The sequence below is a fragment of the Micropterus salmoides genome, unplaced genomic scaffold (genome assembly GCF_014851395.1).
Source record: "Micropterus salmoides isolate LMB-PRFRI ecotype aquatic unplaced genomic scaffold, ASM1485139v1 Ms_hic_scaffold_8, whole genome shotgun sequence".
Lineage (NCBI taxonomy): Eukaryota > Metazoa > Chordata > Actinopteri > Centrarchiformes > Centrarchidae > Micropterus > Micropterus salmoides.
The window spans coordinates 38,274,266-38,287,615 of NW_024044570.1; the positions used below are offsets into that span (position 1 = coordinate 38,274,266).

The 13,350-nt window shown below is 43.9% G+C and overlaps 1 protein-coding gene across 6 annotated transcripts in view; it reads right to left on the bottom strand.

Annotated features, from left to right (window-relative positions):
• Positions 1-13,350, bottom strand: part of LOC119894408 (A-kinase anchor protein 13-like) — a 184,601-nt gene that overhangs the window by 49,053 nt on the left and 122,198 nt on the right. For 4 of the 6 annotated variants that reach the window (XR_005442918.1, XM_038707143.1, XM_038707141.1 and 1 more), the window contains exons 17-21: positions 9,838-9,897; positions 9,484-9,664; positions 4,578-4,674; positions 4,068-4,110; positions 3,652-3,763 (exon numbers count right to left, since the gene is read on the bottom strand). Coding sequence is in view for 5 of the 6 variants with exons in the window: in XM_038707143.1 (XP_038563071.1) it covers positions 3,652-3,763; positions 4,068-4,110; positions 4,578-4,674; positions 9,484-9,664; positions 9,838-9,897 (493 nt within the window). In the remaining variant the exon portion in view is untranslated. The remainder of the gene's footprint in view (positions 1-3,651; positions 3,764-4,067; positions 4,111-4,577; positions 4,675-9,483; positions 9,665-9,837; positions 9,898-13,350) is intronic. The other 2 variants (XM_038707144.1, XM_038707142.1) reach the window with 1 other exon arrangement.

Sequence of the window (13,350 nt, forward strand, 5' to 3'; positions counted from 1 at the left end):
ATTTTTCACTCTTTGTTTCATTGCAGCCATTTTCCAAAAATCAAAAAAGTTCATTTTATTTCTCAGTAATGTACACTCAGCACCCCATCTTGACAGAAAAAAACAGAAATGTAGAAATTTTTGCAAATTTATTAAAAAAGAAAAACTGAAATATCACATGGTCATAAGTATTCAGACCCTTTGCCGTGACACTCATATTTAACTCAGGTGCTGTCTATTTCTTCTGATCATCCTTGAGATGGTTCTACACCTTCATTTGAGTCCAGCTGTGTTTGATTATACTGATTGGACTTGATTAGGAAAGCCACACACCTGTCTATATAAGACCTTACAGCTCACAGTGCATTTCAGAGCAAATGAGAATCATGAGGTCAAAGGAACTGCCTGAAGAGCTCAGAGACAGAATTGTGGCAAGGCACAGATCTGGCCAAGGTTACAAAAAAATTTCTGCTGCACTTAAGGTTCCTAAGAGCACAGTGGCCTCCATAATCCTCAAATGGAAGACGTTTGGGACGACCAGAACCCTTCCTAGAGCTGGCCGTCCGGCCAAACTGAGCTATCGGGTGAGAAGAGCCTTGGTGAGAGAGGTAAAGAAGAACCCAAAGGTCACTGTGGCTGAGCTCCAGTGATGCAGTCGGGAGATGGGAGAAAGTTGTAGTAAGTCAACCATCACTGCAGCAATCCACCAGTCGGGGCTTTATGGCAGAGTGGCCCGACGGAAGCCTCTCCTCAGTGCAAGACACATGAAAGCCTGCATGGAGTTTGCTAAAAAACACCTGAAGGACTCCAAGATGGTGATAAATAAGATCCTCTGGTCTGAAGAGACCAAGATAGAACTTTTTGGCCTTAATTCTAAGCGGTATGTGTGGAGAAAACCAGGCACTGCTCATCACCTGTCCAATACAGTCTCAACAGTGAAGCATGGTGGTGGCAGCATCATGCTGTGGGGGTTTTTTTCAGCTGCAGGGACAGGACGACTGGTTGCAATCAAGGGAAAGATGAATGCGGCCAAGTACAGGGATATCCTGGACGAAAACCTTTTCCAGAGTGCTCTGGACCTCAGACTGGGCCGAAGGTTTACCTTCCAACAAGACAATGACCCTAAGCACACCGCTAAAATAACGAAGGAGTGGCTTCACAACAACTCCGTGGCTGTTCTTGAATGGCCCAGCCAGAGCCCTGACTTAAACCCAATTGAGCATTTCTGGAGAGACCTGAAAATGGCTGTCCACCAACGTTAACCATCCAACCTGACAGAACTGGAGAGGATCTGCAAGGAGGAATGGCAGAGGATACCCAAATCCAGATGTGAAAAACTTGTTGCATCTTTCCCAAAACGACTCATGGCTGTATTAGATCAAAAGGGTGCTTCTACTAAATACTGAGCAAGGGGTCTGAATACTTATGACCATGTGATATTTCAGTTTTTCTTTTTTAATAAATTTGCAAAAATTTCTACATTTCTGTTTTTTTCTGTCAAGATGGGGTGCTGAGTGTACATTACTGAGAAATAAAATGAACTTTTTTGATTTTTGGAAAATGCAATGAAACAAAGAGTGAAAAATTTAAAGGGGTCTGAATACTTTCCGTACCCACTGTAAATGTGTGTGATGCTTTACCATATGTCCAGAGGGGTCATGACTTTAAGTGGTTCACCACATGTACCTTGGACATGGGTGTCTTTCTATAGATCCAAATTGAGTGTCCCCTTGGGAACACTGAAAGACACCATGTTCTTTTGATGAGATAGTACTCCGACCCTGAGACTAAGATAAAAGCTGCATGTGCTGAGACACTGCAGCTCACTCGGATGATACTCTCTGATGCGTATGTGTCCCTGTGAGTTCCTTCTGCAGAAGACTTGAATAAAATTCACGAAAAGACAAGTGTTTGCCTGAGCTGTTTATTTGAAAATTCAAATTACCATTACAACCCTTAACCCATTAAGGATGTTTTTTGTAAATCTTGCCAATTTTTCTTTTAACGACGTATCCGTGGTCTTCGTAACTTTACTTGATAACTGTCCTGCCCGAAAACATTTACATACTAAGACTCAGTTAAAGTTGTAGCACCACTTACTGACAACAGCAAGTAAGCTCTGTGTGACACTCAACACGCCATAAAAATAAAATGGTCATGATGCGTTCCACATTTGAAGTACCAGGACATAATGTATAGTTACTGGGTGCTCTATAGTGCCACATAGGGGACACAGGAAGTGAAGTCCAAGCATCCAAAGCGTGTGTGAAATTCAGAGTTTTGAGTCGCGTGTCTGGACTGGGTAAGCTGCAAATGAATTGCCCTTCTTGGGATCAATAAGAGTCTGAATGAAAGCACATCAGTGACATAAAGCTCATGGACTGTCATCCATGATCATCAAATCATCTGGAAGGAAAGAAACCACAGAGCAGTTTAGACTTCCTATTGCAAGCTGCTGATGGTGTCGCAGGGCCAGCAGCATCAGTGAAGACACAATCTTTGAAGACCCTGCCGAGCTGAGTGGGACCAAGTCATCGTTTTACAAGTCCGAGTCAAGTCTCAAGTCTTAGTACTCAAGTCCCAAGTCGAGTCCCAAGTCCAGACCGATCATGAGTGGCAAGTCCGAGTCAAGTCTCAAGTCAAGTGTAAGTCTTAAACTTTGACTTTGAGTCCTAAACAAGTCATAATGCGCTCTTCACCAAATTTAAAAACCATTTCAAAAGTTTTTTCAAGTAAAAAATAAAACAATGTATTGAATGACACCTCTTAGGGAGGGCCTCAGCTGTGAAGGAAAGGATGGATTTATAAAACAAAATGAGCACCCGGCGCTATTATCGCTTCATCTTAATTAACTGTTTTTTAAAATTGGTGGAAGGAGCTTCACGCAACAGCTGCAGCAGCATTCTCTCTACACTGTTTCAACCTGACCTTTCTTTTGTCCGTGAGGTGGAGGAATTTGGAAAGTTCTGTAGTGCTGCGTCAGGCACGGGCACGCTTAGGACGGTCATTGATTGTTCCCTCTTGCTGGAGGAAGCCACATGCTCCAGTCTAATTGAGCACAGCGCTATGTTGATGCGCTGCGCAGTTTTTTATATCATAATTTATATTTGGGCATGGGGAGTGTCAAGTCATCTCAGGTCAAAAGGCTCAAGTCCCAGTGAAGTCATGAGTCATTGCTGTTCAAGTCAAAGTCGAGTCGCAGGTCTTCTTTGATTTTTTCAAGTCGAGTCATCATTTTTGTAACTCGAGTCCAAGTCATGTGACTAGAGTCTAGACCTCTGCTGCTGAGTGTGTTTGTGTGAAATAGATTATATTGTTTTTAATTACATACTGTAGCTGTAGCTGTTGAGAACAACCATTTGTGTGACCACTGCAACAACACCTCTGTTTTTTATGTTTCCAATAACAATACCAGTAAAAACACCAGCTTCTTTATCAGCCCAACATAAACATGAAACACATTAATCACAAAAAACTGACTGTTAATTTCAAAGAATTCTGCCATGTCAGTGATTATTGGTCAAAGTATGCTATAAAAGACAACCCTTATCGAAATGTGTCTACATTACACCCTCATCATTTACTGATTTCAATGATGTGCTGCAGGTGTCAAGTCTCAACAGTTCAGTGTGCATTTTTCATTTTGCAGTGCCTTATTGCAGCTCTTCTCACCTTGCCTTTCTTGCTCATCTTGCTGCGGAGGTAGCTGAATGTCCGACTGAATTTAGGTCCTCCTTTTACCTCAGTGTCGCTCCGCAGAGGGCCCGGCTCCTCCTCTGAAATACTGACAAAACACACAATGCCACTGTGAAGCTATAATAAACATTAAGAGAAGTGAAAGTTCTGCTTGTTTTAATCTAACGCAGTACTTTTTGTTAGTGCGTAACATCAACATACAGCAATCTCATTACTGGACTGGTGGAAACTGCATTAAAAACTAACACTAACTAACAAAATTGTCCCATGCACACATCCTTCAACAATATCTGTTTTGGAAAGTTATTGTCTTCAGCTGTAAGAACAGGGTTCTATCAAAAGACTGCAAAACCATAACAATGTCTACCAACACAGAAAATTATAAATTGTACCTGTATTCCAGTGACCCGGAGTTACTGGAGAATAAGTTCCCCCCTAGAGGAAGCAAAGAGGACAGATAACACCATTTATATGACACCTGTAAGTGTTCAAAGCCCAGTTTACACATGGTAAAATGGTAGTTTAAGATTTAAAAAGGTGTTAATACCGAAGTAAAGAGGTTAACACAAAGTAGACCAGGGGACACAAAGACAGAAAGAAATGTGGACTAAAAAATACTGCCACTAAGTACGAAGTAGTAGTAACAGTAAGACCACATCAATATAGCAATTGCTAACCCTGTCAAGAGAGAAACAGATGATTGTTGCTTAAGGAGCTTTGTAGTATTGGGTAATTGTGCTGATGTTGTCTTTGTGATTTTGAAGTTGAATAAGACAGCTTCAAAGTTGTCATAATGTGTTTTTTCAGTTTCCAGTGTGCGTGCTAAGCTACTGTAGGCTTTATGTGGCTGTGTACTGAACACATAAAACGATAAAATGGATCCTTATATTGCGTTAACTCACCATCTATATCACGCTGACTGATAGTAACCATGGAGATGGATTTGGTGAGGGTTTGGTGATGGAACATAGCAGGACAGCTGGCTGTCACTGACAGGACCTGATGAACACACATAGGCAACAAGGTTATTGATATATGAAGTTGGTGTCCATCCAACCTGTGTGGTCCTGTTCAGGAGCACATAGGATGAAAATACAGTCCCCTCCAAAAGTATTGGAAATGTAAGGCAAATTCCTTTGTTTTTGTTCACTGAAGACATTCCAGATCAAAAGATGAGTATAATACAACAGTTCAGAATTTCAGCTCTCATTTCCTGGTATTCACATCTAGATATGTTAAACAACTCAGGACATATCACCGTTTGTTCGAACCCACCAATTTTTTCAAGTGAGCAAAACTATTGGAACATGTGACAGACAGATGTTTCTTGTTGCCCAGGTGTTGCCTTTTAGGTTGATTGTCCAAACATTAAATGGCTCTGCATGACTAATAGAGGTTTTCATCCTTGGTTCAAACCTATAAAGACTGCATTTCCTGTTCACTAGCAAGGACCACAATCAACAGGTATGATCAAATGATTTATTGAGTAACAAACAGAAGATGTATGAAGCTTGCAGTAGCTGAATAGACATTAGAAAGCGTTGTGGGGAAGCTATGATAGGGAAATCCGCCGTAGCACCCGGGCACGACGGACCCCCTATAAACCTATGGAGAGGAGGAAGGAGATCAGGAGGCAGGACAGAGAAAGGGGTGGGAGGGAGGGATGCAGGATACGAGGGCGAAGGGGAGGATTTAGGACGTGTGGGTATTTATGGAAATGCTGGCGATGACGCGCTTGATGTGTGGTCCCGCTCCTGAAACTCTGCTAATTAGCACCACTTAGGGAGGATAAACCAACATGAAGACCAGAGAGCTGTCTATGGGAGAAAAGCAAGCCACTGTCAAGCTGAGAAAAGAAGGAAAATCGACCAGAGCCATTGGACAAACATTGGGCATAGCAAGCACAACTATTTGGAATGTCCTGAAAAAGAAAGAAACTACTGGTGTACTGAGCAACAGATCGGCCAAGGAAAACAACAGTAGTTGATGACAGAAATATCGTGAGAGCTGTGAAGTAAAAACCCACAAAACACCAGTGACATCAGCAACGACCTCCACAGTGCAGGGGTGAAGGTATCACAATCCACTGCTGGAAGAAGACTCAGAGAGCAGAAATATAGAGGCCACACCACAAGATGCAAACCACTCATCAGCAGGAAGAATGGAGAACAGAGATGAGCCGCAAAAGTTCTGGAACAAATCTTATGGACGGACGACACCAAGATTAATCTCTGGCAAAGTGATGGAAAGGCCAAAGTGTGGCGAAAGAAAGGAACTGCTTCTGATCCAAAGCATACAAGCTCATCTGTGAAGCATGGTGGAGGTAATGTCATGGCTTGGGCGTGCATGGCTGTTTCTGGAACAGGCTTATTAATATTTATTGATGATGCAACTGATGATGGTAGCAGCAGAATTAATTCAGAAGTGGACAGAAACATTTTGTCCACCAATTTACAGTGAAATGCATTGAAACTAATGGGGAGGAAGTTTATCATGCAGCATGACAATGAGCCAAAGCACACTGCCAACAAAACAAAGGACTTCATCAGGGGAAAAAGTGTAAGGTTTTATACTGGCCAAGTCAATCAGCTGACCTTAACCCAATAGAGCTGCATTTCACCTCCTTAAGAGGAGACTGAAGGGAGAAACACCCTGAAACAAACAAGAACTGAAAGGACCTGCGGTAAAAGCCTGGAATAGCATCACAAATGAAGAATGCAACAGTTTGGTGATGTCGATGGGTCGCAGGCTTCAGGCAGTTATTGCAAGCAAGAGTTATGCCACCAAATATTAAATGTTATTTACTTTAAGATTATTTATTCCTTTACTTTTGCTCACCTAAGGCTGTGGTCTAATACAAATGGTGATATGTCCTGAGTTGTTTAACACATCAAATATGTGCGACGTGCCAGGTCTGTGCCCGACACAAGATGAAACAGTATTTACATGTGCAGAGACATTTGTATCATTTGCAAGGGGGGAGTGTCAGGCCTTGTTAATGAGGCTAGCTGCAGACGGGAAGAAGCTGTTTTTGTGGTGAGAGGTTTTGGTCCTGATGGACCGCAGCCTCCTGCCAGAGGGGAGAGTCTGAAACAGTTTGTGTCCGGGGTGGGAGGAGTCAGCTGCAATCTTTCCTGCTCGCTTCCTCGAGTACAGGTCCAGGAGAGAAGGAAGATTGCAGCCAATCACCTTCTCTGCAGAGCTCTGCAGCCTGCCCTTGTCCCTGGCAGTGGCAGCAGCGTACCAGATGGTGATGGAGGAGGTGAGGATGGACTCAGGGATGGGCTGGGCCTTCTTGGTGAGGGAGGTGATGTTCAGCTCCCACTTGAGGTCCTGGGAGATGACGGTGCCCAGGAAGCGGAAGGAGTCCACAGTGGTGACTGGAGAGTCACACAGGATGATGGGGGAGGGTGGGGCTGTGCTCTTTCTAAAATCCACGACCATCTCCACGGTCTTCAGAGCGTTGAGCTCCATGTGGTTCTGGGTGCACCAGGTCACCAGATGGTCGATCTCCCACCTGTAGGCGGACTCACCCCCACCTGAGATGAGCCCAATGAGAGTGGTGTCATCTGCAAACTTCAGGAACTTCACAGACTGGTGACTGGAGGTGCAGCTGTTAGTATACAGGGAGGAATGCAGAGGGGAAAGAACGCAGCCTTGAGGGGAACCGGTGCCGGTGGTCCTGGAATCAGACGCATGTTTTTCCAGCTTCACGTGCTGCTTCCTGTCCATCAGGAAGCCAGTGATCCAACTGCAGGTGGAGTCTACGCTCAGCTGGGAGAGCTTGTCCTTCTCGCACCTCCCTGCTAAACCTGAACTTTAATGCCCTGCACACGGCTCGGTCACCACTCCTAAACGCCTCCTCCTTTTCCAACCTTAGCTGTCTGAGTTTAGCTGTGAACCAGGGTTTGTCATTGTTATAACTCACCCTGGTGTGTGTTGGTATACATGTGTCCAGAAGCTGATGTAGGACGTCACAGCCTCTGTAAACTCATCCAGATTGTTGGTAGCAGTCCTGTAAAAACATCCCAGTCAGTGCAGTCCAAACATGCCTGGAGGTCCTCAACAGCTTCATTAGTCCACTTCTTTGATGTCCTCACTACAGGTTTACAGAGCTTTAGTTTCTGCCTGTATGCAGGAATCTGATGGACCATCACGTGATCAGAGTGTCCCAGTGGAGCGCGTGTGACGGCGTGATAGGCACTGCTAACTGTGGTGTAGCAGTGATCTAAAGAGTTCCCCTCTCTGGTTGGACACTTTATAAACTGTATGTATTTGGGGAGTTCTTGGCTGAGATTTCCCCTGTTAAAGTCACCGAGAACAATAACAAGGGAGTCCGGGTTTGTCTGTTCCACACACAGTATCTGGTCAGCCAGCATGCGCTGTGAATCCTGAACGTTTGCATGCGGCGAGATGTAAACACCGACCAGAGTGAATGAAGCAAACTCACGGGGTTTGTAAAATGGTTTACAGTTAATGATAAAAAATTCCAGATTAGGAGAACAGTGCTGCTGAATCACTGTCACGTCGCTACACCAGCCATTGTTAATATAAAAACAGACACCTCCACCTTTTGTTTTGCCGGAGAGTTCTGCTGGCTACAGTGCGGAGTCCGGTATCAGTCCACACAGCCAGGTCTCCGTGAAACACAGAACAGAAGATGAATAAAAGTCTCTGTTTTTCCCCACCAGAAGCTGAAGTTTGTCCAGTTTGTTGCACAGTGAGCGCACGTTGGAGAGAAATATTGCCGGTAGCGGTGAGTCCCCGCCAGCGAGGACGCATGAGCAACCCGACTCTTTTTCCTCTCCTGCGGCGCGAATGACAGCGAGCGAGCCCTTCACCAAAATGTCCAATAATTCCAATGATGATGCGAGAAAAGTAGGAATTAAATCCATTGGAGTTGTTCCCCTGATGTTCATGAGCCCCTCTCTGGTGAAAGACCACCGTGAATCACAGCCGAAAACACAGAGGCAGCTATACTCAGCACCATCTTGGAAAGGTTTTGTATATGTACTCTAACTGACTGACAAACTGGTGATGGCTAACCAACCAGACATCGTGTTGATCGACAAACAGCAGAAGAAGGCTGCAGTGATCGACAGGCAGTTGATTACTGCAGCCAATCCCAAGCGACAGCAAAATCAAGAAGAAGGAACACGAGAAGCTTGAGAAATACCAAGGGCTGAAAGAGGAGCTAGAAAAGATGTGGAACATAAGAGCAACAGTGGTGCCAGTGGTAATCGGAGCACTGGGGGCTGTGACCCCCAAACTGGGAGAGTGGCTAAAGCAGATTCCAGGTAAAACATCAGAAGTCTCTGTCCAGAAGAGTGCAGTCCTAGGAACAGCTAAGATACTGCGCAGAACCCTCAAACTCCCAGGCCTCAGGTAGAGGACCCGAGCTTGAGGATGACACATACCACCCTGCAAGGGCTGAGAGGGGGATTTTTTAAAATATATTTTATAAGTATATTTTATATGTATATATATATATATATATATAAAATAGAGTACAGTATACTTATCCAGAGATTATATACACAAACTAAGTAGATCAGACAACTGAACTAAATCTGGCCAATTATTGTCACACAACATTGTGAAAGGTCAATTTCCCTATCAGTGTGTCCTGTATAGATTTACAACTGAGCACAAAGAGTGAACGTTTGATCTGCTGCATTTGACAGATGGGAACTTAGATGCATCTGCTAAGAAGGTTCGGCAATAGCATAGAAGAACAGAGCGATAGCACCTTGCGCGCGCGCGCGCACACACACACACACACACACACACACACACACACACACACACCTGGCTATTGACACTACTTCCGTCTCCTTCCTGTTCCTCCTCAGTGAGGGATACCAGCGAGCCTCTCTCCTGGCTCTCCAGGAGTGAACTCCTCCCTGCGGTCCTCTCCTCCTGACCTCTGAGGCTGGGACACTGGACCCTGACTGCTACCCTCTCCACCTCCAGACCCTCCAGACTGTAGCTGGGTACAAGGACACAACATAAACATTTAAAATAAATATTTTACATTTCATAATGTGTGTAAGATTTCAGTATCAGTGTTTGGCCTTGATATGAACCATCCAACTGAAGGAAACCATCTGAAAAGCAGCTAGAAGCAAAATCTGTTTATTATTATCGACCTGTAGTGATTACCTTCTATTGTCTATTTGCTCCTGATCAGGACGACGCAGGTTGGATGGACACCAACTTATACTGAAGAAAGGGACAGATGGAAGGATGGATGATGGAATATGTGAAAACATGGAAAAGAAAGAGAGAAGATTAGATGTTTGATGAAAGGGATGTTTTAAATCTACAGTGAGACATAGGAGATCCATTGTGCAGACTGGACCAATGGTTTTAATCTGACCCGACTGTGCACATCTATTGCAGTTATGCGTGCTTCACTAAGAACCGAACTTCTCTTCCAATACCTCCAATCGCTGGCAGGTAAGCCTTGATCTGCTGGCCAGCATCACCTAATTGCGACCTAGCGACAGGCAGTTGCATTCAAGGCTCCAACTGAATGTAATTTTACTTCAGTATGGACAGACAACGGGATGTCAGAGTGGCCCAGTGTGACCAGCAGCACAGACGAAGAGTTGTGTTGTAGAATGCTATGCATTCTATTCAAAATGTTTGGAGCTTACACGAAATGGAGCTTGTTCAGTACTCATTTTATGAAGTGCAGAACGTAAATGTAAATGCTCTGTATTTATATAGCACCTTTCTAGTCTTTTCAACCACTCAAAGCGCTTTTACACTACATCTGCATTCACCATTCACATTTATCTTTTATCCAAAGCGACATACAATTGCTATGCATGTCAGAGGTCACACGCCTGGAGCGACTAGCGACACAATGGTGGATGTCTCACAGTGGGAACCAAACCCTGGTCTCCCACACCAAAGGCAAGCATCTTATCTATGCGCCATCACCACCCCACACACATTCATACACTGAGCCTAAGTGCTCAAACAGAAGAACAGAACAGAAACTAACAGCCACCAGGGGCAATTTGGGGTTCAGTATCTTGCCCAAGGACACTTCGACATGCAGCCTGGGGGAGCCGGGATTGAACGGCCAACCTTCCGATTAGTGTACAAATTGTAATAGGTGGTCATATATTAGGAAGGTGGGTATCTTGTCTCTGTGGAATCTGATTGGAATGTCCTCCTTGATCTAATCTTGATTTACTGTGAGGAAAAGAACTGACTGAATGACAGAGGGAGGATGTTGCATGCACAGCGAGCACTCCAGGTCAACGAGTAGAAGGAGTGGGTGATGAGATCAGGACACAGTGCTAACCCAGCAGGGCTCCCTTACATGCCTGAGCTATCAGAACATCTAGCTAGTCTTCAGCAAACAGGAAGTGCGTTGTTAAGGTGACAATAGGTTACAACAACATCTACAACAAGAAAGAAAATAAATACATCGGTGATATGAATAGAGCAGAAAACATAAACATATAGGACTGCTGAATTTAATTGCAAGTATTGAAGTAACTGAATCATTGGATTTGTGTGTGTTACAACTGCTTGACTAGTAAAGTCCTTACATTGCCTAGCCCCAGCTCGTGTTTGTCTAGTGCCAGGATAACTTCCTCCTATTTTCACTGTAGTATTGTAACGCTCAAATATGTGCTGCAGAGAAGCAAAGAGAGCACAGAGCTGTGAACTTAAGGTGAGGTGATGCAAACTGATGTGTTGATAAGCTGACACATCCCTGCACCATATTAGACTGAGTCAAAGAGGATTTCTCCATCTCCACCCCACACTGTAAAGCTACTTCTTTTATCCCATTAATGACTTTTCCATTGGAAACCATGCATGGCACAGCGAGAGTTTGAGGTGTGTGTCATGTGAGCAGGCTGGGGATGGAAAGATGACTGAATCACTGCACTTCAGTCATAAAAGACAAGAATACTAAACTCCACACAAACACCTGATGATGGCATGGTCATGTCATGAGAGCTTCACATGCTATGACTAAATAATGTTGGACTCATGTTGGTATTCAGTGTGGTACAAAATGGCATCAAAACATCTCTACAGGCTTGTCTTTTAGTCTTTTTTCCATCATGTTTCTGAACTACTGCAAGTGAATTCAAAGCTGAATTAAAGCGTAAATTATGTGGCGCTACAGAGTACCCGGTAACTATACCTTATGTCCTAGTATGTCAAGTGTGGATCACACCATGAAAATTTCAATTCATCACATGATGAGTGTCACACAGCTAGGGCTGAAACGATTCACTGATTAAATCATTAAGATCGATTAATAAAATGCATCGACGCAAATTCTTTGGATCGCTTATGCTGTGAACATGACGTGATTATTGGAGCTGTTTGCAAAGTGGCGGAAGAGAAAGAAAATAGCGAGGGACAAGAAGAAAAGAATGAAGTGTCCAAAGTATGGTATTATTTCAAGCTAAAGAAAACAACTACTCTGTAATGTTACCATCCATCCACCTATAGCACGATGGCACCTGATCAGAAAGCAGCCGGTGTTCTGCCATCGGACCACAGACGAGGTAACAGTAACAGCAACTTTAGCATTTAACTAAAATCATGGTTGATTGTTGAGTTGAAGCCAAAGTAAGGTGCAGACCTCAGCTGAAAATGTACACACGTGTTTGTTGTTCTCCTTTTTGGGCCGTGAGTTGTAACCTCACAGTCAGGAGTTAACTGGCTGTCGGGGAGCTGCACCTATTAACTCCCCTGCAGCTCTCTCTATAGCTCAGACAATCCCTGCTACCTGCGTGTGCAAATCCATCCTTTCACCCAGATTCTGTCTTTATAATAACAAACAGAAGCTATTTCGTGTGCAGGTTCACTCATTTCGCGTTTCACATTTCACGAGTTTTCTTGACGAGTTTGGTGCAGATGTGAGCATGTACACTGAAATTACAACCACTTCCTGTTTCATGGATAATTAATGATTTGGACCCCACGCCACAGGCACGCCATTTCACGAAAACTCACCGTTTGTACAACTTTTAATGGTCAATGGCTTTAGGGTAGTTCAGGGTGGGACTCTTTAGTACAGATCTGAGCATGTACAGTCAAGTTATAACAACTTCCTGTGTCATGGTCATGCGTTTAAGCTAGCCGCCATGCCACCGCCACGCTGTTAAATGCAAACTCACAAGTTTTACAACTGAGCTTCATCAATGTGTTTTCTGAGACAGTTTTGAAATTGATATGGCCAACCTGCTTGGAGTAGCCAATCATAGTGTAAAATGTGTCATTTCCTGTTGCCAGACTATGGCTTTGAGTTAATATTGGCATATGGATGTGTTCTTATTATACATTTAAAATTTGGTGCAGATGTGAGCATGTATACTGAAGTTATAACAACTTCCTGTTTCATGGCAACATCGATTTTTGACAATGGGCAAACTGATCGACTGGTAACCGTTTTGGCTTTTTTGTACGTCTCGACATGATACACGTACCACAGAAATTTCATACATGTAGGTGAGACTTTGTCTGGGGGCTGCTCTGTAGGGGGCACTAGTGAGCCATTTTGCCACACCCATGCGCGAAACCCATAAAATAAATTTTTTTTTGCCACAACTGAATTAAGTTTGGTGAGTTTTTGAGCACGTTTACGCCCCCAAAATGATTTTAATTTGCAGATAAAAGAAAGTTCCAATTCCAATC